The sequence below is a fragment of the Anthonomus grandis genome, chromosome 16 (assembly GCF_022605725.1).
Source record: "Anthonomus grandis grandis chromosome 16, icAntGran1.3, whole genome shotgun sequence".
In the NCBI taxonomy this organism is placed as follows: domain Eukaryota; kingdom Metazoa; phylum Arthropoda; class Insecta; order Coleoptera; family Curculionidae; genus Anthonomus; species Anthonomus grandis.
Window position 1 is genome coordinate 19,989,690 of NC_065561.1, and position 27,989 is coordinate 20,017,678.

At 32.9% G+C, this 27,989-nt stretch overlaps 1 protein-coding gene across 4 annotated transcripts; it reads left to right on the forward strand.

The window, feature by feature from the left end:
- The first annotated feature begins 194 nt into the window (after positions 1-194).
- LOC126745633 (kelch-like protein diablo) lies at positions 195-27,720 on the forward strand. 4 transcript variants are annotated; one of them, XR_007663622.1, is made up of 8 exons: positions 195-382; positions 3,561-3,924; positions 9,999-10,577; positions 11,450-11,651; positions 11,702-11,845; positions 11,897-12,037; positions 17,335-19,107; positions 19,141-27,720. XR_007663622.1 is itself a non-coding variant. In XM_050453565.1 (8 exons), exons 3-8 carry the CDS (start codon positions 3,636-3,638, stop codon positions 17,726-17,728), a joined length of 1,749 nt encoding a protein of 582 aa, XP_050309522.1. In that variant the 5' UTR covers positions 195-382; positions 598-774; positions 3,561-3,635; the 3' UTR covers positions 17,729-27,720. The 4 variants fall into 4 exon arrangements, 3 of the variants coding, with proteins under 3 accessions (XP_050309522.1, XP_050309521.1, XP_050309523.1); XM_050453565.1 differs by adding an exon at positions 598-774 and having other exon boundaries at positions 17,335-27,720; XM_050453564.1 differs by having other exon boundaries at positions 17,335-27,720.
- Positions 27,721-27,989: the final 269 nt, after the last annotated feature.

The window sequence follows — 27,989 nt, forward strand, 5'->3', positions numbered from 1 at the left end:
CTAAAAGACAAGGGGAGTTAGATAGAAGCCTGCTTTGAGAAGCTACATTTCAAAACTCCCGCTTATACATACAGTGCACCGGCAACTGTGGTCTTAAAGCGCGTCCATTCTCTCCTGAATGACATTTAACACTTCTGGCAACACCGGTGTATTTTCCCGTGTCAGTATCTGTCAACGTCTCAACTCCTCTCGAATGACATCTGACTGACAGTTAGGGCAAAAAAAATCAAAATAAATAAAAAAATATAGTAATAAGCAAAAAAGTGTATATTTCTCAACATATTTAATTAATCCTAAGCAAAAGCGATAATTTTTTTGATTTAGGGAGTAGTTTTTAAAATTAGCCACCATTTTCGCTCCCGAGTTTCTCAACGATTTAAAGGTGGGTAAGGCAACAGAACAATATAATAAGTTCATCCCATCTTATTGTTATTAAGAAAAATTATGATCCCTTTATTAGAGCAATTATACATATGTCTCATATAGCACTAATATGTACACTATCGATCAACTATTAGCTGTTTAACTGATGGGTCTGTTGTGTACTCATATGTTCTCCAGGTATCTGAATAACTGTTAACTGTTCTTTTTTTTAAGGTGCTTCTGGTCTTTGTAATAAGTGCAAGTAGTTTGTATATGTTTAGTAGTGTGGACTCTTAAGTAAACAACCAAATAACCTGCATTATATATATGATAATCAGGTTTATGGGCACTCCAGTCAAATCAAGGATACCCTAAAAGGTTTTCTAAATATTTATTATAGTAGAAAAACAAGTAAGTTTGAAAACCACAAAGGCAAGATTAACCAATACATTGCTATATATATCACCTCTCTAATCTATAAATATTTCTTAACTGGGATACCTCATACATCACTGGTGTTAACTTATAATTTATATTATGTGACTTATGCTCATATCACTTCTTTTACTAGTGGTTTTTTAATGAACTCAATAATCTTATAACTCAAAAGCAAATTGGGCACAAACAGTTCAAACTGCCTGTGTCTACTTCTGATTATGTTCACTTTAATGCTTTAATACTAGGTCTCGCTTTAACAATGGCATAACTATAATCCTGGGTGTATTTGTGACTCTTTTTTTTATACTCTTTGACATGATAGAAGACTTTGCTTGCTTAGGATACTAACCAGGGCATTGGGCAATGATTCCTCAATAAAGAAATATCCCTGGAATACATTAAAACAATTAGGACAAATTACCAGAATAAAATAGAAAGTGATTTCAAATGTATCGAACATGTAGGTACTCATTAGGCATAAGACGTCTGAAACCTACATAATATATTATCTTGAATCCTTTTTCAAATCTGATTTTCTTTGCTGATGATCTGAAACTGTATCGACAAGACCTCATGATATTAGCCCAGTTAGATCTAACACATTTAGAGGGCATAAGAGGCATTTATTTCCAACAGGTTTGTTACCCAATTACAGGCAGGAATAAAAAAAAAATTACCAAAATATGTATAAAAATGAGAAATCAGAATGCTATATATATTGTCTATATACATACTAGGAAGACTCTGCATCACCTATTTACTTTATACTTTCTATAATGGACCTTAAACTGTCAACAAAAATATCGAAACGTTCATGTAAATTATTATTAATATAATTCTGATGCATTATATTAATAGGGGATTTAAACAAAATATTAGTCCCAGCGGGATTTACATAAAATAATCTAAAATGCCTAGAGTTTATTCTTGGTACTTGAAAGGTTAATCCAGCCAAAAGGGTGAGACAGTCAATCTTGTTATGAAAAAGGTTATATAAAGACACCTTCCTCTCTAAACCAGAGATACTTCATAAACTTGCACTGAATGCACTCAATATCATTTATCAAGTAGCTGTAAATTGGGTGCCAAATTAGAGATCTGTATTCTATTTTTGAGCACATGTAAGAGTAGTTTTAAAGTATTAGATAGATATAATCAGATCAAGGAAACAGCTCATACTAAGTATCTCGGGATATGTGTGGATCAGAATCTAAAATGGCATGTACATGCAGATTATCTGGCAAATAAACTAAAAAAATTGATTTATAAATTTTATATACTTAGAACGTTTCTAAATATTAAGGAACTTATTATAATTTATAAATCACTCACTGAGTCAATTTTAGGATATGGTATTTTAGTATGGGGAGGATTATATAACAATGCTTTATATAAATTAACTATTGTCCATAAATATATCTTGAAGACTATTTTTAACAAATCAAGGCTTTTCCCTACAAATCAACTTTTTACAGAACAAGCAACTAATATTAGGACATTATACATTACAACAATATGTACATATATTCATTTTAAAACTCACATAAGAAACCATATAAATCATATCCATAATACAAGATCAAGGGCTAGAGGTGATTTATACATTCCTGGCAGTTTAAAAAATATAAATTTAAAATTCTTTGTATACTTAGCACCAAAAACCTATAATCTTCTGCCTTGCACATTAAAAAAATTAAAAAATAAATCAAAATTTAGCAAGGAATGCAATAAGTATGTTCATAACCATTACCAAGATTTTGCCACTGTTTTTCTAATGTAGGATAGTTAGTTTTTATACCTGTATATAATATGTAATAACAAGTGTTATGCAATTGTTGAGAGACGTAGGTGTTTAGGACCAAAAGGACAAAAATATTTCATTTAAAACTAGGACAAAAAATATAAAATCGAGAGCAGGATTTATCACAATAGTTTTAAGGTTAGTTAAGCAAGTTTATTATAATTCGGAAAATAGAACCAACTTTTTTTTTGAAACAACAGCGCACACAGGTGTGTTATGAACACCTAGGCGTTAATTTAAGATAGATACAGTGTAATAATATATATATATTTTTTTTTTGTTCGTACATAATTTTTCTTTTTATAGAATTACTGTAAATAAATGTGGCAGGGAGTCAGGGTGTACTGATCCCTCCAAATAAATAATAAATAAATAAATAAATAAATAAATTAATATTTTCAAAATGCCAACAGTTTCGATAAATAAAACCCAACAATTTGGCAGAGTCAGAAACTATTTTTGCTATATGCTTGGCGAAACTTAATTTAGCATCATAAGTAATTCCCAGATCAATCGCCTCATCCACTCTGGCTAACACAACATTATTTGCTCTATAGTCAAAATTGATTGGCAACAGTTTTCTAGAAAATTAGAGAATAGAGCATTTATTAACATTTAAATATACTCTATTGACATTGCACCAATTCTTTACTTTATTAAGATTTACCTGAAGGAATTTGCAATCGTCTTCAGTATCTATTTTTGTGAACAATTTTATATCATCCGCATAACAGTAAACTCTGACAGCCTTCCAAGATTTTATTAAAGCAACTAAATCCTTAGAAAAACCAAAAAATGTTAGCTTATAAAGAAGTACAAAGTGGTCAATTTGATCAAAAGCTTTGCAGAAATCAAGGTTAATTAGTAAAAAATAAAGTTTTATAATTAAAGTTATAGCAGTAATTCCATATTCCCAAAAACGTTTAAAATACATAAACAATTACTGTATTTCCAACAGATAGATTCGGTGTGGGGCTGGGCGTCTCCGCCCTTACGCCTCCAGTTTTCCTCGCAGTCGAGGGGCCCTTGCCGAATGGGCGAGAGTACCGGAGGGGATCGACCCCCCTCGCCCGCCCGACTGTCACACACTTCGGATAAACATCCGAAAAACACCCTGACCGAACTGAATCTACTGCGAAGACATCGCGAGTTGTGCGACGTGGTACTAAATGTAGGCGGACGTAAACTGTTCGCCCACAGGGTTATTCTGAGCGCTTGTAGCCCTTATTTTAGAGCCATGTTCACTGGGGAATTGGCCGAGTCCAGGCAGACCGAAGTTACTATTAGGGATATCGATGAGATGGCTATGGATTTGTTAATTGGTACGTATTTCTCTAGGTAGTCAAAGTCAAAATATATTTAAGTTTACCAGCTTGTACTAAAAGCTTTCTAATCCTAGAATTTATAATACTATATAGTCGTTATTTGGTTATACAGGACACAGGATAAAAACAGGATACAGAATCGATTTTGATTGTACATAGGAGCATATAATAATAATACTTCTTTATTTGCTCATATACATTCAACAGCTTAGCATCGTCAAAAAGTATAGACTGTCAAACGCCAATAATACAGTGCAAACAAAAAACTTACATTTTGTTCACAATCAAAAGGCATCTAAAATTTTATATAGGTATGAAAGTATAATATTCGATAAATTTTGATAGACTAGGTTAAAGACTATTGTAGAATTCGTCCAATGAGTATGGACAGATCTCCAAGATCAGGTTTTTCGTTACTTGCTTAAATCTATTTAAGTGTAGTTGTTTTGTGGTTTCGGGTGTTGCATTAAAAAGTTTTATGGCATTAGTCATATAGCCCTTATGGGTCAGACTAAGCCGGTGTTGTGGAAGTAAGAGATTTCCCCCATTGTCTGGTTATGTCATATAGGTGCCTACTATTTACTGTGCTAAATCTAAAAGAGTGTGTTCTAGCAAACATCAGACATTGGTGGATGTATAGGCCAGGCATTGTTATGATTTTGAAATTTTTGAATAAAGGTCTACAACTATCTGTTGGTTTTTTGTTTTCTAGAATTCTGAGTGCAGATTTTTGCAACTTGAACAATTCTGCGCAACAAAAAAAGAAACGACGAGAGTGTTATTGCCAGATCTATTATATGGCTCTTCCATGATAATTTATTATTTAGATAAACACCCAGAAATTTGATCGCGTCTATTCGCTGATGTCTTTCCCTTAAAGAGAAACTAACCACCTCTGTTTTGTTTAGATTCAAACATAGATTATTGTCAGCAAACCATGCTTTTCATTTGTGAAGTGTTGCACTAGTTCCATTCAGTTTAAATAATAAAATGAGTCGTTAAAATACTCTTCAAATGCTGTAAGTAAGATTATCCCTCCTAAACTTTTTAACAGTCCTAATAGCAAAAAGGAACATGACATGATTAAATATTTTACGACTAATAAATGTAAGAGAGTTTCTTATAAGTGAGAAGGTGGGGATTGGAAGAGATTAAGTTGTTTACTTGACGAGTATTATGATTGGCGCAGGATGGTGGACTTATGTATGAGTGAGGCAGTTTCCAATATAAAGAGTGAAAAAATTCTTTCGGCTTCAAAAAGAGGTTTACAAAAGACTCTCAGACCAACACCACACAGATGTTTTTTTCTGAATAGTAAAAATTATTTTAAGCAGTGCCTTGGAGCACAAACCCCAAAATGGCAACCCATAACGGAGATGAGAGCCCATTATCGATTTGTGTGACGTCAAAAGTTAGTTTGAGATTTTTTTTGTTGTTGAATTTATCAGTATATAAATTTGTGGACAAAGATGTAAATAGAGAAAATATATATACACAAACAAACACGTTATTTGTAGAATGCAATGTAAAATTGAAATTAAATAAAGTGAGTTACACAAACAAATTAGGTAAAGTGACGTGATGCAAAACAAGAAACCAAAGATCTTGACTAAAATCCAGTTATTTCAGAATAGCCCTTTATAACCAAGAGTTCTTTAAAATTGCCCAGCTATCTATAGCTTTTAAATTTACTGGAAGATGTTTAAAGAGATTTACCATCAAATAAAAATGTTTCTTTGATTAATAAATTATTGGCATAAGCAATTTCTTATAAACCAGACAAATAGATTCCAATTTACAGTTGTGGCCAAAAAAAAATAAGAGTAATTATAATTTTTTATGGCCATTTTTCAAAAATACTCCTATTTTTTTGTCCACCATAAAACGTGTAAGAAATAAATTATTTATTTATAATTACAAATTAAACTGGCAAAGAATAACGTGTATCTATTTTTTTTATCACTGATGGCATATGTTTTACAAATATGAAATCGTTATTGTTTTTTTCTCTATGTAGCACAATATAATATTAGAAATATTCAAATAAAACGAGGCACTCTAATTTTTTTGGCTACCACTGTAAATCAGAACCAGAAAGGTAGGATTTTATGAGTCTGCAAGACTTTCTAATACTCACATTACACAGACGTTGTATCGCTTTCTTTTGCAAGACAAAAACATTATTACATAAGTAATGTATGCATACAACCCAGAAACACAACACATACTTTAAATGGGACTCAATTAAAGGAAAATAAACATTTCTCACCACTTTAAGAGCATAACCATTTGCTGATATTTTTCTACACAAATTTAAGTTTATGTTAATAAATTAATTTAAGAATTTATTTTCGTCCCAAGTTGTTCACATAATTTAAAATTCATAACATTAGTTTTTGAAATCTTTAGTGGAGTGTCTCCTCTCTTATCACTTAATAGTATGGGGTGGTACTTACAAGTCTAATTTTCAACCGTTAAAAATTGTCCAAAATTACATTCTTAAAGTAATTTATACAACAAATAGACTTTACTCAACTGATTTACTACTATACAACTTCAATATTACCGATATAAATCATCTGTATATACAAAAAGTATGTTCTTTTGTACATTTTTTTTGCCACAGAATCATAAGGAAATTATTCTTCATTTTATAGATTTTTTAGGAGCAACATTTTATAACTGAATTCCTGTATAAAAAAATCAGAAAGTGTTCAAAAGGTCAAGATGAGCATTTTAATACTTTTAGGCCATTATTGCGGTCATTTTATTATTCAAAACATTAGTAATTTCTGAATTATTTGCCTTTTCCACCTTATATTAAACTCTTTATATCTTGTCCTTTTTTATTATTATTATTAGTAGTATCGAGTGTCTTTTAGAGTAGATTGGTGTTATATGTAGAATACATTTATATATAGCATACACAAGTATTAAGTTACTTAGGTGCTTATTTTGTACTTTTATGTAATTGATATAAAATAATTTCTTGGATCATAGATAAACAAATAAAGTGTGTTAGAATCACACCATTTCTTGATTTCAACAATATCTCTGTTAACTGTGGCATTTAGATTTACTGTAGCATTTGTGTCATGCCACAATATTATTGTCACAAGCCGCTTCTGTAAAAAAATCAAATGTTTTTTCAATAGAAACCTTAAGAAAATTCAATCGGTTAGATATTGTAAAAAAATTCCTTACACGCACTCCTGTACCAAGAATTTCAATATTTTACCTTTTTTTGGTAAGACATTCAAATATTTTTCCAATAGAAACCTTAAGAAAATTCATTCACTTGGATATTGTAAGAAAATTCCTTATAGGCACTCCTGTACTAAAAATTCCAATATTTTGACTAAAGGAATTCAATTTTTTTTCAATAATAACCTTCATGGAATTCCATCAGTTTGAAATTATAAAAAAATTCCTTACAGGCACTCCTGGACCAAGAATTCCAATATTTTTACTTTTCCTGTAAGGAATTTAAATGTTTTTCAATAAAAACCTTTAGAAAATTCAATCAGTTAGAAATTGTAAGATAATTCCATACATACACTCCTGTACTAAAAATGCCAATATTTTGATTTTTTTCTGTAAAGAATTTAATTGTTTTTTTGATAAAAACCTTCATAAAATTCCATGACTTGTAGGTTGTAAAAGAGCTGTAAAAAACAGCTTACAGACACTCCTGGACTAAGAAACCCAATATTTGTACTTTTTTTGGAAAATTTAAGGAAATTGAAATGTTTTTTTTAATAGAAACCTTTAGAACATTCAATCAGTTAGATGTTTTATGAAAATTACTAACAGGCACTCCTGTACTAAAAGTTCCAATATTTTGACTGAAGGAATTCAATAGGTTTTTTAATAAAGACCTTCATAGAATTCCACTAGTTAGACCTTATAAAAAAATTCCTTACAGGTCATCCTGTACTAAGAATTCCAATACTTTGAGCTACTTTTAATTCTGCTTGGGTTTGCTTTGCACAAACTAATTTTCCTGAAATGCTTAGATACACCAATCCCAAATCTTCTCCTTTCCTGACTGGGCTCTTATGTGTATTCAATGAGATATTTGTATCCATGTGTTCCAGAGAGTCTGTGTTAGAATCACACCATTTCTTGATTTCAACAATATCTCTGTTAACCGTGGTATTTATTTGCTGCTTTCATGCCACAATATTGTTGTCACAAGCTGCTTGCTTGAAGAGGCACCATACACAGAAACATTCTATATACTCTATACTATATACAAATAAAAGCCAAATTCCTGAATCCATATAATCAACGTTAGGCTCACAAGTTGATGCTGTAAATTCCCATTGCCCTCTAATTTTTAGATTGAGATAGGCATTATATAACAAAAAGTGCTTAGTTTACCTTAATTGACTTCCACTTGAGATATGGTATCTGCTTCTGAGGATGTTGCTTAAGTTACATGTTTCGAACTATCTTTATTTCGCAAAAGCACGCCCTAAGATACCTCTGCAATATTGGATATAGAGAATCTTGTAAAGCATATTAAAATGTTAACCTTACCATCAATATTTATACTTGAATCTGTTATACTCTATTGTTACTCGCTTTACGTTTAAAATAAACCTTCTCATACCTCGATCTTCCATGAGTTATCATAATTCTATTATTTACTTTAGGAAGGAACTGTTTAATCATCTTCCTATTTCCATTAGAAGGGTTTCTAATTATAGCCAATTCAACCAGTATTGTAACTTTATTCTCTCTCTTACATTTATAAGTTTTATTTTGTGTACTACATATTAAAATATGTAAAAGCTTTATCTATAGGAATTTTGTATTCTTTAGATAATAAAGCATATTTTGACTTTGACTGACACCTCTAGTGCCGCATCAGGTAAATTGAAAAATAACCGCACATTCAAGTAGATCAGTAGGCAAAAGGAATAATGAATCTGTACACTCAAAAAAAAATGGTTCATAGTTTGAAAAGCCCTGAATTTGACCTGCTATTTTACAATTTATGGTACGGTAGAAGTTATTTATTTATTTATTATTAAAGAGTTGATACAATGTAAATAAATATATATATATGTATATATCTAAGAACTGAGTTGACACCATTACAGTCATAGTTTGCTCAGGTTATTCTTAAAAACGGACAGTGAACTACTACATAAATCAATGTTATGAGCGTTTAAGACACTCAGAGATCTATCGATAGGAGAATGACGGCCATATTCGGTTCTGTGCTTAGGAACATGATAAAGGTCAAAATTGCGTAGAGTTCTATTGAGACCCACTTTAGAAAGAAGGTCAGGAGCATTAATCATGCCATTAACTAGCTTAAAGACAAAACAAAGATCAACGTTCACACGAGGCCTTTTGGCCAATGTATCCAGATTACTCTCATGTCCTCACGATGGTACTCGTCAAAGCTAATGCCCATTCTAAATGCAGCACACCGTAAAATCCATCTTGCACTCACTCATATCTATTGAATTCTGATATAGAGGAGACCACACTACTGAGAAAATTCAAGATTAGATCTAACCAGTAAGACATAAAGGAGACTATAGGCTTGCAGAGAGAGAAGTGAACTATACCTGTTTACAGTACCCAATACTCTTAGTCCCTTTAAAGTTATTTTAGAGATGTGTTGAACAAATCTTAGATGCTGATCGAACCACACGCCCAAATCCTTGACTACATTCACATACTGCAAGGACTTATCAACGACGCTGTATTATATAGAATTGAATCTCTTCGAACCTCTATGAAATGTTATGTAGCAACACTTGGAAATATTGAGCCTCAATCCGTTCATCACTGACCACTCACACAAGGCATCAAGGTCTTCCTGAAGTTTGGCTATATCATTTACCTGCTTAACCTGCATGTAGAGCTTCAGGTCATCAGCAAACATACTTACAGAACTATGATTGATCACATTAACAATATCATTCACAAATAGATTGAAGAGCAGTGGGGCACAGAACTAATGAACCTGATTGGCACATTTAGCCAATCAGGTTCATTATTTTAGTTCCTTTACTATCCCACATTATGAACCGTTTTTTTTTTTATTTCAGACTTTTGTTACACCTCGCACATAACAGTAGAGGAATCGAACGTGCAAATGCTCTTACCGGCCGCTTGTTTACTACAACTGACCGAAATCCAAGACATTTGTTGCGAATTCCTCAAACGACAATTGGATCCGTCAAACTGTCTCGGTATCCGGGCATTCGCCGACACTCACTCTTGCAGGGAATTGCTACGGATCGCGGACAAATTCACCCAGCATAACTTCCAAGAAGTGATGGAATCCGAGGAGTTTATGCTCCTACCGGCCAGTCAATTGGTCGACATTATAGCGAGCGACGAGTTAAACGTTAGGACCGAGGAGCAGGTTTTTAACGCGGTGATGGCCTGGGTTAAGTATAACGTGACCGAGAGGAGACAACATTTGGCCTCGGTACTGCAGCATGTCAGATTACCGCTGTTGAGTCCGAAATTTCTTGTTGGCACCGTTGGGTCAGACCTGCTGGTTAGATCTGATGAGTCTTGTAGGGACTTAGTGGACGAGGCGAAGAATTATTTGTTGCTTCCGCAGGAGAGGCCGCTCATGCAAGGACCACGGACTAGACCAAGGAAACCTACTAGAAGAGGTAATTTATTGTCATCTCAGTTTATGTTAAGTGTTCAAGGTAGAACGAGAAAAATCTATTTTAATATCAAGACAAACAGAAGTCAAACAAAGAAATTAGGTAGAATATTAGGCAATTAGTTCACATTGATTGAGCATTTTGTGAGTGCTTTACAATTTTAATACTGAGTTCTTATTTTACTAACAAACTATTAGCACAACCAATAGATTCTTTAGTCAGCTAATTTTCAAGCAACTTATAAAAAAAAAGAAAATCCAGAAACTTTAATTTTTTGATTTTAAAAATATTTCACTTGACAAAGTAAATTAAAAATATCGGTTAGTTAAAAGAGCCGTTTATTCCAGAAGCGATTATGCTGCTTAAGTAAGTTATAGTTATAAAGACTTTAACGAGGAACTAGTATTTATTAAATTAAATATCAGAAATTCTTAAGATAGCATATAAAGCAAAAATACCCATTAATATTAAAAATATAATTATTTAAAGAAACTTTGTATTAACATTGAAATATTGAACCTGAGGAACTTAATCTTGACTATGATTAAAGTCTAGTATAGACATATCTAGTATAGTTACGTAGTGTGACACATCCACTAAATGAGTGTCAAACATCATATAAAGTAAATTACTTTATATACATAAAAAACAAAAATTATTTATTCTCTACATTACACCAATACTTTATTAGTTAAGATAATAAAAATTCATACAAAAAGTTTGAAAATAAATCTACTTTTTTCACAAATAACCACAACACTTAAAGGTAAAAGAGACAATTTTATATGGTTTTTTACTACCTCTTGTGTAGTTCTGCCTTAACAATCTGGTTATGCCTTATTTATTTAAGTTTACGTTTACCGTATTTCATACAGGTGAGGTATTATTTGCTGTTGGAGGATGGTGTAGCGGCGACGCGATCGCCTCCGTAGAAAAATTTGATCCGCAAACGATGGAGTGGAAAATGGTCGCTCCGATGAGCAAAAGGAGATGCGGAGTAGGAGTCGCGGTACTAAACGACCTCTTATACGCGGTAGGAGGGCACGACGGACAAAGCTATCTGAATAGCATCGAGAGGTAATAAAACACCGTGTTGTTTCAGTCTTATCTTTAACGTAATTCCCTAGGTATGACCCTCAAACTGATCAATGGTCTTGCGACGTCGCACCGACCACATCCTGCCGAACCAGCGTCGGAGTGGCCGTATTAGATAACCTTCTTTATGCAGTTGGAGGACAAGATGGAGTTCAGTGCTTAAATCACGTTGAACGGTGAGAAACTGCATTATTTGAAGATTGGTTTCTTAGTGACGCTATTTACAGGTACGATCCGAAAGAAAATAAATGGTCAAAAGTGACTTCGATGACCACGCGACGCTTGGGGGTAGCCGTCGCCGTTTTAGGCGGTTACCTTTATGCCATTGGAGGATCCGATGGACAGTCGCCTCTGAATACCGTTGAAAGGTATTATCAACATTTCAAATAATTCACGAATCAAAAGGCAATAAAATAGGCGATTCAAACACTCTACAATCGTTAGACGTTGTAACTTTATGTAGTAGTGGAAATTATTATTTTTTTAAGGCATTATTAGATTCCTCAACTGCCTGGAATATTTAAAAATTTAACCGCTTGCAGTAACAGCAAATGTCTTAAATAAATCGAGAAGTTAAATTGATTTCTGGGTATTTCAAGGTAGTAAAACCAATCTTACTTTATGGGCGAATATTAACTATATTTCTAGCAGGAGCAGGTATTAATTTTTAATTTGAAAAAAAAGGTATTACGTTATCAACTCTAAGTCAATTAAGCATAATGTGAATAGGTAAAACTAAATTAGCTATTTTTTATTTATTAATTCATACTTTCTATTTATTTATGTGTGCAGGAGCATTAAACATTTAAAACATTAACATTAACATTATTCATAAATTAGGTAATAGAGACATATCATCTATTTTCTTCAATAATCCTTAATTTAGGTAATCATCAAGGAAGAACGTTCTATAGGTGAACTCTCATAACCTCTTCAGACCCAGGCGACAATAGTGTGTGCAATTTTTATTTGGTTCACTTGGAGTTAACTAGGGCACCATTTTAAGCTAATAATTATCACAATCGTACTTGCCCCGCCAAAGGGGGCGCTAAAATAATTTGTACACAAATGTGTATCTTGGGTCCATATATCCTTTAAACTCGCGAATACCAATGTACACATTTGTGTACAAAATATTTTTCAACAGTTAAAATTTAGTATCTAACTAAAGTTAAAATAAAAAATAAAAAACATTTTTTAATTTTAAAAGTGCATTTATTTAATATGAAAAAAAACATAACATATATCGCTAAAGAACATAAAAGAGGAATCTTGTTTTAATTATGAAACTCAATAAAATAATCACGGTCTTTAATAACGCATAAAAAAATATTACACGAAATGCACTTGACTCGCGTACGTCTCGTACAGTCGGGATTTCTGCACCTCTGAGCCTCTTTAATATCCATGGCTTTTGGTAGATGCCGGGCTTTTGATTTTGCCACTTCTGGAGGAGGTAGAGGCACCCTTCCAGGCCGACCCGGTAATTTTTTTCGCGATATAGGTTCAAAAGACTCATCATCAGATTCAGATTCGGCAGTTGATATTCAGTGCTTCTGCTATGCCCATTTTAAATCCGATTAAATCTAGAATGTCAGTCTTTTTGACTTTTAATATTTCACAGTCACTCCTATACTGATTCCATGAGTTGACTACTGCACAATCCATGAAATGTTGAAACACTCTTATTGGCCATTTTTTAGTTTTATGATAACATCTATAAGCTGCAATTAGTCAATTCAGTAAATTAACCCCTTTCGGCGTTACCATAAATTCATTGTAGCGCCTTACTACATCTGGTTGGGGAACATTCAAATACTGTTGATCAGGCCTCGAATATCTTCGACATTGATGTATTGGATTAATGCTGTGTGCTAAAGAGGCCATTGTTATTGCCTTATTGTTCATCCACCTAACTAGAGCTACCTTTTTATCATCTCTTTTTTAGTTCATAGTCAGTGGGAAAACCAACTTTTGGAAATCTGTTGGACATTGTAGTTCCTGTACCAGAAATTCCCTTTTCCCTTAGTTTATCTAATAAAGTAACGCTTGTAAAATAGCGGTCGAAATAAATGTTTGTTCCAGGTGAGCAAGTTTCACTTAAACGCAATACGGCTCTACCCCCTGCACCTAAATTTTCCTTCTCGACGTCTTCTGGAAAATTAGTTGTTTTTCCTTGGTAAATTTCAAAATCTAAAATAGTTCCGTTTTTTGAAGCTAAAACATAGTTTTTTAGACCAGTGGGGTTGGGTTTTCGAGGAACGTACTGTCGAACAGCTACTTTACCCGAAAATGGTATAATTTGTTCATCAATGCTCACATTCTCCTCTCTCGGTAGCCGCAAAACCGCATTATGAAAAGAAGTTATTATTGGACGCACTTTCCATAGTTTATCACGTTTTTGTTCTTCATCTGAAACTTCCAAGTTATTAACAGCATGAAGATAATTTCTTATTTTAAAAAATCTATTCCTGCCCATTGTATCAGCGCTCAGTGGAATTTTAAATGATTTTGACCAGTACATGCGTATTCGAGGGTAACCCAAAACTCCCATTAATAATGTAATTCCGACGTACGCACGTATTTCGGTCTCGCTTGCGTTAAGCAAAGTATTACAAGTTTGTTGAAAATGAATATTTGTATTTTCCGTTAGACTTTTAAAAAAAGCTTCATCGAAGTACTGATGGAAATAATCAATTGGATAATAGTTTTTCCTTTCCTGAACATCAGGTAAAGGAGGAATGAATTGCGCAAAATCAGTCTCTAAATGGCAGCCCTCTTCTACGTCATGCCATTTTTGGGCCGGTACTTTTTGAGTTTTTTGCCGCTTACGCGATTGATTTAAGTTACCAACAGATCTCTTTTTTGGGGATGGTTTTTTTTTTTTGGTGGCTAGTATTGAGTTATTACCGAAGGAGCTGCTGATATCACTTTCATTGTCTTTCTGAACGGGACAAATTAAGTTTGGAAAAGCTCTACTAAGGGGAATTGAATCTTCTTCTTCTGAACTTGTTGCATTGTTATGGGCATCCAAATTAATTGTTGGGATCACTGGTGATTCCCTGATAGATGATTCCCCATTTCTTGAAAAGTCACTGCTGGAGTCACTATCGTAATGGGCATTAGTAGCTTCAAAGTCGCTTTCTTCGTCAGTGGCAAAAAAAATCGCTCTGATCCAAAATCTCCGCTAATTGTTCGTCGCTGTGATAAACGTTCCGACCTAAAAAAAAACTTCTTTTAGACCCAATGGCCACATTTGTGATAGGCACTTTTGGTGTGTACAAACAAATTTGTCGTGGCGTGATTTACAAACAAAAATTAATTTATAATTTTTAAGGAATTTTTCCTATATTTTAGTCTTCCTAGATACTAATTTACTAGATTTCTACCCTACATAATTTGTTTTTAAGTAAAATTTGGTACTTACCGCGAACCGGTTTGGCCTTTTCAGAATCAGCTGTGCTGGTAGACGCCATGACACTTTCACTTTCGCACAGGTTGCCTGCTAGAGAACAAGTGGCACTTGCGGGGCGTAAACAGACTGTTACTAATAGGGATTTATCGATTGAAATTTAATTTGCGTAAACGGTAAAGTCAAAAAATGGAGTTAAATATTTTGTACACAAATGTGTACCGGGGGTCTGAAGAGGATATTATATACCTTTAACCTGTATTTGTATAAAGATTTCTAAAATAGCTTCCTGCGGTCTTCTATTTTTATTGGGGTTTTATTCTAAGGAGTTGATTGGTGAATTTTTATCCCAGTCAGATTTTTTGGCATCTTTGTGTAAGCCTTATTTTTTATTCCTGTATACGATTAGTATTTTTTATTTTCTATTAGTATTTTTTATAGTTTCTTAGTATTATTTGGAATTTTTTAAGAAACTTTCTTGGTTTACCACTTTTAATGAAGTTAGACACAGTTTTTATGATTTTAATCGGTATTTTTTTTAGGATATGCAATGTCTCAGAAAGCATTTTTGCTAATAAATTCTTTTATTTGTTTGTTTGCGGCTTTCAGTTTCGTTAATATAATTTTTCTGTCTTAATAGCTTACGTAGAGCTTAGCATTAAAACTTATGAGTTTCAGTCTAATTTTACAATAAAAAATTAACAATTTTGTAAACTATATAAATAGCGTAAGATGATTTTCAAAATCTTATAATCAGGAAAATTCATCGTTTATTTAAGCCGCTCATTAATATTGAATGTCTCAATTACTTGGAATATTCAAAATATTGTCTAAACTAGTTGCAAGAAAATATAATCAAACTGTAACTGACCATATTCGATTAGTCCAGGCAGTTGAAGTATCATATTAATTACTTAACTGCTTTGGGGTATAAAATCTATGAATTTCGACTGCTTTACATCAGGCAGTAACTGCTTCAAACTACCTTGAAATGCCTCAAATAAATGGAAAAATTTAAATTCAACAAATTTACTATTTCCACCTAATGTTTGGTCAATGGAGTGAGCTTTTAAACCAATCAGAAATTCGCATTGATCCGCTGCATTTCCCTGCAATACGTTATCCAGTGAATTTATTTAAAATTATTTTGATACTACAGGACTAATAAGGAGACCAAAGTAATTGTAAAGCAATTAACCGGATAACAATTACACCATAATTTAATGATAAATTCCTCTGGATGACGTAAAAATTCCACATACTCCACTTCTGTTCTTATATTATCGGACCACCTTTATTCAAAATAATCATTTCTAGAAATCTGTTTATGTACTCCAAAATTCAATTTCTATAGATGTTATTTTTCTTTAGTCGATTTAAAATTGCATAAAATTACACAATTCACATTACAGGGAAGAGTTTTTGTGTATTTTCTTTTATGGAGTGCCGTTACATACTTGGAAAATAAATTGAAAATAACCCTTCGTTGCAAAACCCTACGGAGTTTTCCGCTTGGGTTCTGCAACAGTAATTGGATTTTGAATTTCCTGATTAGAACATTTGTTTTGATTAAAGAAACAATAGTTGATACAAAACAGATTTATATTCATTTCTTGATAATTGATCGTCCTTTCTCGATCTTTTTTCGGAAGGAAAATGAGGCAAATATTTAATTACACTAGAGATATTTTCCAAATAAAATCAAATACCCCAACTTACAGAGACATTTCTTACATGCTTCCAAACATTCTCTCTGAAACACTAAACTTCTCCATTTCTGGTGAAAAAAATACTTTTTTAAAAATAAACATATCTTTATTTGGTATCAAATGCACATTACACTTGTCCAAAAAGGCGAAGATTAGCTAAAGCTACTTTTATCTCTTATCCTTACATGTCTTATATCTTATCTTATCCTTTAACAATTAAAAATGCTTTGATAAACATGTAGTAATATAAAAATTAACCAAAGAACAAATTGAAAGAAATTCCACATAAGAAAAATAACTTATTGACCAATTGTCCCTGCAAGACCAAAGTTTTGTTAATTATTTTTAAAGCAAATTATTCAAATTGAAAAATTAGTCGATTATAAGTTGTTAAAGCACTGTAAGTATAAATAGGTGAGAAACGAACTATGTTACGTCTCAGAAGCAATTGAATTCATACGTTAATATTCTTATTCTTTCATTTGAACGGTTGTATTTCATTCTCGGCTGTAATGTACTGTACTGATTAATTTTTATCAATTAGGTACGATCCGCGACACAACAAATGGACATTGGTCAGTCCGATGTCGACGAGGCGAAAACACTTGGGCTGCGCCGTATTCAATAACCTGATCTACGCGGTGGGCGGTAGGGACGACTGCATGGAACTGAGCAGCGCAGAACGCTACAATCCGCACACGAACACCTGGAGCCCCATCGTAGCGATGACATCGCGAAGGAGCGGGGTCGGTTTGGCGGTAGTCAACGGGCAACTGTACGCCGTGGGCGGTTTCGACGGTACCGCCTATTTGAAAACGATCGAGTTCTACGACACCGAACAGAACCAGTGGCGGTTGTGCGGCTCGATGAACTACAGACGATTGGGGGGTGGGGTGGGTGTGATGCGCGCCCCACAAACCGAGAACCGGATATGGTAGTTGCCGCATTTATTGACGCCACATTTTTTATATTTTCAAGATGAAGTATGATGTTTGTGTCATATGGCTTGTTTGGTCCTCCTTTTTGTTATCGATTTAATTGCCTATTGATTATTAATGTTTAGCGAGGATAAAATGGTATGTTTTCTATCAAGGTGTATCAAAAGTAGTGTTTAAGTTAGTGGCACAGGGGGCAATCAGCGATCAAACATTTCTATTATAGTAAAAGTATCTGTCGAGTCAAATCCTTCAATAAAGCAGCGACCCTACGACGGCTAAAATATTACTGCGAATATCCACAAACGTTTAATTTTGTATATCGGTGATTCCTTCTTTACTTTGGGAAATTGAAAATTGCTCTCATTTTTTTATTAATTCTGTTTATTCATTATTCTATTTTATTTCTTAAAATTGCTTTAATTTCTATTAATTTTCATCCTGATGATCCCTTTAAAGATACTATTTTAGAGTTTGACCAGTCAATTTTCTTATTTAAGAAAAATGCAGGACCGTGCCATAATTTGGAACATTCTAAAATATTTTCAGGTGGTAAAATATCATGAGATCAAAGATCAACAAAATTCTCGGCCGATTTCACATATAGTAAAAGAGCTTCCTATTTTCTAACAAATTTTCCACTGTTACAGATATTTAAAAAATAATAATTCCTTTGGCACTATACTAAAGTAATAAATATAATTCTACTTGTTATAAAGCCATCCTGTAATTTCATTAAAAAAAATAGAAAAACACAAATACCAATAAAACATGAACGAATAGTTCAAAACTTGCCTTCTCCACTTTATGTAAAATTTCACAATTGACACAAAAAACATGCTCTTAGATGTACAGTTGTAAATGTAACATAATTGTTTGTTTATGGATTTACTTTATTATTTTCAATACTAATTTTATCATTTAATTCTATTTATTTAATTTTCACAAAATTTATCTATGAACTATTTATTTATGAACCTTTTTTTAATAAGTTTGCCAATAATAGGGCTCCACAAAGTTCCAAACAAGAGAAACCTTAACCTTTGAACATCATAGTAAAACTGTCATTCATTATTTAAGGAAATTTTTCTTAAATAAATATAGGCAATAATAGATGCATCAGAAAAAGGGCTTTAATACACTTTAAATTCTTAGAAAAATTCTTCACTTATTCCAGGCAGTTGGGGTCACTTTTCCAGTTTTTTCCGGGCAATTGAACTAGTTTTTCACGTGTTTCAAGTTCCTGGAATAATTTATTATTTATTTCGAACCCTTGGAGTCATTTTTAAAAATTTCCAGGGTATTAAAGTGGTTTTCAATGCAGTATAACCTCCTAGAAAAATTGTTCATTTATTCCAGGCAGTTGGGACCTACTTTTTCAGGTTTTTCCAGACAGTTGGGCCCTACTTTTCTAGTTTTTTCCAGGCAATTGAATTAGCTTTTCACGTGCTTCAAGTTCCTGGAATAATTTTTTATTTATTTCAGACACTTGGAGTGATTTTTTCAGGCAATTGAAGTGGGTGTCAATGCAGTTTAACTTCTTGGAAAAATTCTTCACTTATTCCAGGCAGTTGGGGTCACTTTTCCAGTTTTTTCCAGGCAATTGAATTAATTTTTCACGTGTTTCAAGTTCCTGGAATAATTTCTATTAATTTCGGACACTTAGTCATTTTTTAAAATTTCCAGCCACTTGAAATGGGTTTCAATGCAGTTTAACTTCTTAGAAAAATTCTTCACTTATTCCAGGCAGTTGGGCCTTACGTTTCCAATTTTCTCCAGGCAATTGAACTAGTTTTTTAGGTGTTTCAAGTTCCTGGAATAATTTCTTATTTATTTCAACGCTTAGAGCAATTTCTTAGAATTTCCAGACAATTAAAGAAATTTTTAATAAAAAAATTAATTCTAGAAAAAACTTAAATTCCCACCATAATTTTCCACATATATAATCTAATCTACCATCGGTCATTAACCAATCTATACATATTGAAGTTATTCAATTAATGCTAACCCTTTTTACTGTTCTAATCAAATTCTAACCAACCATGCAACTCTATGTTACTTAGATCTTAGTCTTTTAAGACAGAAATCATTCTCACAAGCATCTAATTTCATTGATATGCCATAACTGTTAAACTAAGATTTTTGCCAAGATTAAACATGGTCCTAAGAAGCCCAAAGAATCAAAGATCTTCACTGTATATGATAATATTGTAACCTTACTGGAATTAGAAAGTAGTAGAGATACTAAATTTCAAATTACCAAAGTTTTATGACTATATTCTTCACCAAAATGTATTGATTTCATATCTGACAAATTTCCACTTGCAAAGAATTCATACATTCTGACCTTAGAATTAGATCAATTTTTAGACTTTAAACAATTGCACTTTGAAAATTCATCCGCATAGATGTAATGCAGAAGTTCCATTGATACCAAAGTCACTGTATTGAGTGTCTATTCTTGAATTTTATGATTAGAATCTAAACTCCATACAATTTTTTAAATCTGACGTACTAACCAAAACCATCCTATACATTTTAATAATATCAACACACATTACAAGTTTGTGTTTACGAAATTTCAAAAGAATTTACTACGTGTTTCATCCTGTAAATTAGGACTTATATATTAGATATCATTGTGATAACCATGTAGTTTTTTCTGATCACTAAATATCACTCTTAACTTTGTGGTAATGATCACACAAGACAGTTTAGCAAATACCATTTGACTCATTTTCTAGGAAAGATACATACAGACTATTCAACTCTATATTTGTACTTCTTTCTAATAAGAAAAATGTGTTCACAGCATATTGTGTAGAATCACCAGGTTTAAGTCATGTCACATAAAGGAATTTTTACTACAAATCTCTCAAAAAAAAAGTCTTGAAAAGTTGAATTAAGGAATTTCACACTATGTCTTCCTTTGACAATACTTGTTGAAATTTAATTAAATCAATCAAAGAATAAAGACAGGTGCCGAATCCTATGGTGGAATGTCAAAATGGGCCCCGGCTCGGTATATCGTTAGTTTTTTTTGCAAATATCTGGACTTAGGACAACCATTGAGTAATTCAATATAGCGTCTTTATTTTAACAGTACTTCTGATACAACTATTTTTTTACCTTTGCTTTATGTTCTATAGAAATAACAAATTTTTCTAAAAAAACTCATTTATATTAAAAAATATATTTTCGGGTTATGTTATGGTGGCGTCAATTATCGATGTTGTATATAATCACGTTACAGTTCAAGTTATAGTTCGATATTATGTGTGAGTTACCTAGTAATGGTAATATAATAAGTATAGTCTCCTTTTAGCTCCATACACGTGATCCAACAATGTTTCTTAGTTTGCTTTCTTTTTCTTCTTTAATCAAGGTTAACCTTGATTAAAGAAGTTTAAGTTAACATTTTCTAGATGTCTATAATGACTTCCTTATCCTCCTCAGACCCAAGGTGAAATTAAAACATATCTTTTTAAAACACGTACTTTTTTGTAAAGTGTTGGGCCCAAAAAACAACAAGTAAAAAGTAAGGTATCATATTTGATACCTTGGGTTTAAATAAATACAAAAAAAGTTTCAATAAAAAACTTTATTGGTGAAAAAGAGCAAAACAGTTTCGCTCAACGGAGCAGCAAAGATATACGTCACATGAAGCACACTTAGCAAATTTACCACATTTCGGATATCGACATTTTGATCTGGATTTCTGGTCGTGTTTGGTAAATACTGGTAGATGAGTGTTTCCCTGCTTCCTCTCTCTTCTATTTGGAATAGGCTGAATTTTCCTTTGTTTTCGGGGCGTTACCTGCTCTTCATCAGAATCACTTTGCTCGCAATCTGCTTGAGGAATATCAGTGTAAACGAGAGTTTTGGCAATTAATAATTTGAAGTCAAGGTAATCTAAGGTTTCTTTTCTCCGCAAGCCTTCTGCAATAGCATTTTGTCGGTATTCCAGCCAAGACGCAGCTACGGCATAATCCAAAAAATGATAAATTGTACGTCCACTTTTTGGTACGTCCACGCATTGCATACTTTCCAATGACCCTATCTAATAAATCGACGCCTCCCATATTCTCATTGTAATCGGCAACTATTATTGCGGGTTGATTAATTCTAATGTATTTATTTTCGGTCTTTGACCACCTTTTACAACCACCCAGGGGTTCAACACCAGAGCACAAGGAAACAAAATGCACTGGTTTCGAATCAAACCATTTAGTCAGAATAATTTTTCCATCTCCTCTCTTGAGTGAGTCATGTGATCCACGACCCAATTTTTTTAACTGATTATCAGTTTGCGGAATTGCGTTTTTGGGAATTTTAGAAGCCATTATTGTACCAGCCAAAGTTATTTGTCTTGACAAAAGAACATCAATCAAAGATATTGAAGTAAAATAACGGTCAGTATACACTGATACTCCTATCGGCAAAGTTTCGGTCAGCTTCAGCACCATTCTGCCACCTACGTCTAGTTTTTCTGGTGTTTTAAATAGCGATGATTCGACAGATGGTCCTTTTCCGTCATAGAGATAAAAGTCCAACGGAATTCCCTTCGGTGTTGTCATGACGAAATTTTTTAATCCCACTGGATTTGGCTTACCCCTAATAAATTGTCGCATTTTTACTTGGCCATGAAAAGAAATCATTTGTTCATCTATTGACACTGTTTTCGTTCGTTCATTTAAACGGCATCCTCTTTGCACTACGTCCAATAAAGGCCTTACTTTCCAGAATCTATCTATTATTTTTTCTTTATTGGTAACCCTCTGATCTTCTACAAGTTTTACCCGTGATGGCAATATAAAGTAACGATTTCTTGAAATTGTGTCTGAAACAATGGGTACTCTTGTACATCCTTATTCTCGGTAGACCATAAATTCCAATCAACATGGAAGCTCCAAAGAATTTTCGCAATCCATATTCAGAAGTTTCAAGGGAACAAAGGGCCTGTCTCAATAACCGCACGCATATTTGTGAAAAGTGCCATTTGTTCAAAGAAAGTATCAGAAATGTATTTTCTTAGGTACATACTTGGTTGATTTAATTGAGTGGAAATGTTCTCGTTTTTAAAGTTAAACTGGAATGGTTCAAATTCCCGGACACGGGACCAAGTTTTTTCATGGGCAAGAGGCTCGTCATCCGAAGAATCACTCATTTTTTCTGCCATCTCCATATCCTCTATACTTTCTAATCCATCCTGATGATCAATGTTAATATTAACCAAATCCAAGTCCATATCTACTTCATCTCCACTCTCCGACGATAAATCGCCGATATCTGATTGGTCTAGGTCCAGATTAAGTCCTAACTAATTCTTCTAGCTCGAAGCTGGTTAAGGCCCCTAAAAATTATTTCATAGACGAGTTACGAAATAATGATGTTCAACAAGGCAAATAATTAAAAAAATCCAAAATATGATTTTATATTTAACACAGAAGTCTTAGATACCCACTGGTGATACCTTTACTAAGTCTACCATTTGCGGCACGATTAGATTACTAAGAGAGAATTTTTTATTAAACATGTTCTATGTGCTACCTGCCGTCAATATATAACAATAAAAAAGCAAGAACAATATTACTTACTCTTATTTTGGTCAAAAGGCATAATGATGCAACGTGCACTTGCAAATGTAAACAATACAGTAACCTAACCTCACCACTACAGCGTGCGTCGGCAAAATAAAAATGTGTGCGCATTATTGGCTATGTATCACTTATGATACCATCGAGAACTGGCGGCTAATTGCTTCAGCGCACCGAAAAAAAAATTAAATCCTCAGGTATCATATATAATACTTGGGGTTTGAGGAGGTTATTCCAGAATTGAAATTTAAGGGAGTTATTATTGGGGTTTAATGAGGCACATGCACACTTACCAAATAATACGAATAGCAATCAGGGTCGCAAGAAATAAGATACTTTCAAAGGCCTTTAACGAAGTAGGGTAAACGAGATAGGTCCTACTGCAATGATTACACCAGCTTTTGAAAACGTTAAGTTACACGTGCGTGAAAAGCAAATCCCTTCATTTAGAATATTTTTGATAAATTTGAGCTCATTTTCGACTTCTTTTAAATCACCTGCTTCATGAATATTTTCTTGATCGTTAGAATGGTCATCACTTTTTTCAGAAATGTCTCCAAATTGTAGTTTTCTCGTGACACGCTGCAGTTGTGATTTTTGTAAAGGTTTCTCTAGTCTAAGGGTTAATTTATTTATGAAAAGCTCTTCTCGTGGTGGTTGTTGAGTACTAAAAATGGTATTTTCAACCTTTATATTTTTTAAGCATTTCTGTTCACTTTGCCCTCTTCTGTTTTTGTTTTTAAGCGCTTCCTTTTCTTTAGCAGCTTTTTTTAATTCTTTTTCCTTCTTTCTATTTTCCTTTTCACTAAGCCCGATCTGTTTCTTTAGTTCTTTATCATCATGAAACTTTTTCCATGATGACGACGACAAAATAAAAGATACCTTTTCGGAAGTTTTTTCCCTTTCCTTTGGGGCGTATTAGGGTAGTATAAATATTTATCTAGAGCGGTTTTGTCTGGAAATTGTATAATGTTTTCTTTAGGATCATCCATAGTTAAATCATTAGGAATATCTAAAGGTATATCTGCCTTATTAATTTCTTTGAAATTGTCCACGGTGATTTCATCTAATAAAAGGTCTTCAAAATCAAACTCAGTTTCTTTAGGATTATTAAGATTCCCATCTTTTAGGATAATCCATTAAATTTTCTTCAGGATAAACTATAACTTCATGCCAAACACCATCTTGTTCTATAATAATAGGCAAAGTCTGGATATCTATTTTAGACATGTCATTTTCAGTATTTTCCAGTCGAATAGGATCATAACTTGCTATTTCACTTGCTTTATCTTCTTTTGGAATAGTTTGTGTAGCACTTTCTTTTTCTATTTCTTGTTGAGCCTCCTCGGATGCTAGTACTTGATTTGTTTCTGTTTGTACATTTTTGGCTACGTAATTTAATGCACTAGCTTCAGTTTGTTATATTTTTTTTACGTTTTGATATTCATTCCATAGATTATATAAAATATTATCATCATTCGTATCAAAAATTCCATCAGTATTTTTTGTGAGTAGATCAATTTTTGTTTGGCCAATAATTTCTTTAAATCTTCTAAAGTTTATAGTTTTTTTCGTCATTGTTTGTTGGAGCACTGGATGTTGTATTGTTTTTCCCCAAACATTTACTAAAGTCAATCGAGTTTGGTTTCCATGGAAACAACCCGCATGCTTTAAAACCATTGATTATAATTTCCGGACGAACTGAATTTGAAATGACAACGCTCAATAATCCTGCAAACTCTTTTTTTGTCAATTCTTCAGTTGGATTAGTTCTACGCCATTCTAAGACCCCCTTTCTCCAGCCATCCTTTAAAGGTTTAAACGTTGATACATCCGCTCGCTGGAGAATGCGGGTTGCATTGGGGTAGAGGGATATGAGAATAATTTCCAGGTTACTACACAACTGGCTTAATTTTCGTTTAATATGTGTTTTATGACCGTCGACGAAGAGTATTACCGGAAAATTAATGCCTACTTTTTTTAAATGCTTATAGAAACTATTGGCTACATATTCGTAGGAGATTTCTGTTTTCATCCAGCCTGTATCACTAGTTGCGAATGTAAATCCATCAGGAACAGAATCACCAATTTCTTTACGAAGTCTTTTACCTGGATCTATGATTAATGGCGGAGTATAACTTCCCGCAGCACTAAAAGTAAAGAGTAAATACGTTTTTGGTGCCCCTGGGCGTGATTACTTTTTTAATTTTGGGGGCATAGTTGAAAATTCGTCTCATCGGCATTAAACAGTCGCTCGGGATCCTGAAGCACTTCGCTGTATCCTTTTTCACTTAAATACCATCAAACCAAGATCTTATATCACTCTCGCTAACGTTGGATGATGCAGCAGATACTCAGTTTTTCGGATCGTCAACTCCGGGTGTCTTTTCATAAAAGCTTTATACCATCCATCTCCTGGCAGGTTACCTTTGAATGGATTTTCTCGAGGTGATTCATCGAGAAATTGTTTCACTGAAATATGGATATCCTCTTTTCTACGCGGGATTTTTTTTTGGCACTCTTTAATCCAGTTAAAAAATGAGCTCCTCATTGGTTGTTAGAATAGGAGATGGGCCGTGGGAAGATTTGGAAAACTTATCTGACAGCCTAAATTGCAAAGTAGCTCTGGGAGTGTTGTACTTTCTACAAGCCTCTCATTTGGGCATTCCATTATTTACTTCCTGAAGAGCTTTATTTAAACGATCGAATACCTTTTAGTATTTGATTCTTGATTTGCAGTCTTAGGCATTCTAGAATAAAAAAAATGACAATAACAACTATAAAAAAAATAAATAAAAGGTTTTAATTATGTATATTATTATTATTATTAAAATAGTTATTATTGTTGCTATTTTTAACAAATTATGCCAAAAATGTGGCTTAGTTAAGAAAAATTGTGTAAACTCATCAAAATGCTATTTACACAATTATCGGCCGTGGACAATAACTCAATCCAAACAAAATATTGAAAATATGGTACTGATATTATAAAATAAACACCATTTGCAATGCAAAATCTATTAAACCAAGTTTTTTTATAATAGAGCAAAATTACAGTTATTATTCTACTATCTATTCTATACATTTTACGAATACAGTAATTGGCCCCCTTAATTTTTAGTAAAAAAAGCATGTTTTTAATCCTTTTTGCTCAAAAAAATTAATTTAAAATCCCACTAAATGATTTACAAGTGAATGTTAACCGAAAAAGATGATATTGACAAGAAAAACTATAAATAAAAATTAGCTCTAACTTACCTGTTTCAAGAAAAATGGAGACAAATTCACTTTAGCAAAACACGTTCTCTCTCTAACAGCTGTTAAACGACAACTAAACGATGATATATCCGGAAGCTTTGCATTTCCTTAAAGGAATGGATGATCACACTATGCAAATCAAAAAAGACCGTTAAAGGTTTATTTACACAGCACTAATTAGAAATATTATAAAAACTGCGGGCCAACAACTATCACGTTTACCCTAAATTGACTGAATTCTCGTAGGTAATTGTTTCGTTATCGACACGGTCGAAGGCCTTTATTAAATCACAAAATACCGCTTCAAAGATTTGCTGAAGAAATGTTTTTGTGAGAAAACGACTATGGAAGTGAACTACAGCTTGTAGAGGTCATTTTTTGCTCTCATTCCTTTTTATTTCCGTGATGAATGACTTAGACCTTTGAAATTGAAGTATTTCAATACATTGTGTCTTCTCCATGTGCGTATAAAATCATTTTTCAATAATTTACTAGTACTCATACATAATTCCGCTTTTAACTGAGATGTAACAGGTCTGGCAAATGATAAAACATTACATGTTTTTTTGATACAAAACGTTTGATGTTTTACATACGGGCGGACATCTTGTATATAAGCACGTGCGTCTTCTATGTATTAGATAGGAATAAGTATTTAAAATTCAGCCTGTATATAAACTAAAATCTGCATGTTTATATTTGTTATGTGACTTACAATAGGTCACATTACGAAATTGTTTATTGACTGTTATTAGAATAATTAATCCAATTGAATTTTATCCGAAGTAGGTATTTAATTTCTAGAATTAAATTAATTAGGTAGATATTATAAGGAATGCTTAAGGTATAATTATTAAGATATTTAAGGGTACGTTTTGTTTTTTATTAGTGATTAAATTTTAATACTTACCTATAGGTTTATACCAAAAAAAAATTAACGATCCGTTTTTATTAATATGGTCACAAAACACCGTCACGGGCTAAGAATATTTTCAATTGTACAAAATCGTCAACGTTTAGGAATCTCTATGTTAAATGTGACATTAAGGCTTAAGTTTAGATAAAATTTAAAAAATTATGTAAGGTAGGCAAGGGCAATAGGGCCCACAAATAAAATATATGAATAAAAACTTGAACGTATATATATATATTGTTGAATAATAAGCATTTATTTGGAACCCAAACAAAACCAAAGTCATGCATCCAATTTCTTGTTTTTGGGGTTTTTTGCTAATTTTTCTTTAGGTTGCAACTTCAATGCTAAAGAAATCTTTACTACTTATATGTGGTGTTTTATTAAGAGCCTTCATTCTTAAAATTCTTGACTTGCTGGAAAAACCGAAAAGTTTCCAGGATGTTCTTTTACCGCCTGATTTTGTCTTTTACTTTAAGGTTGTCTTAAACCTAAT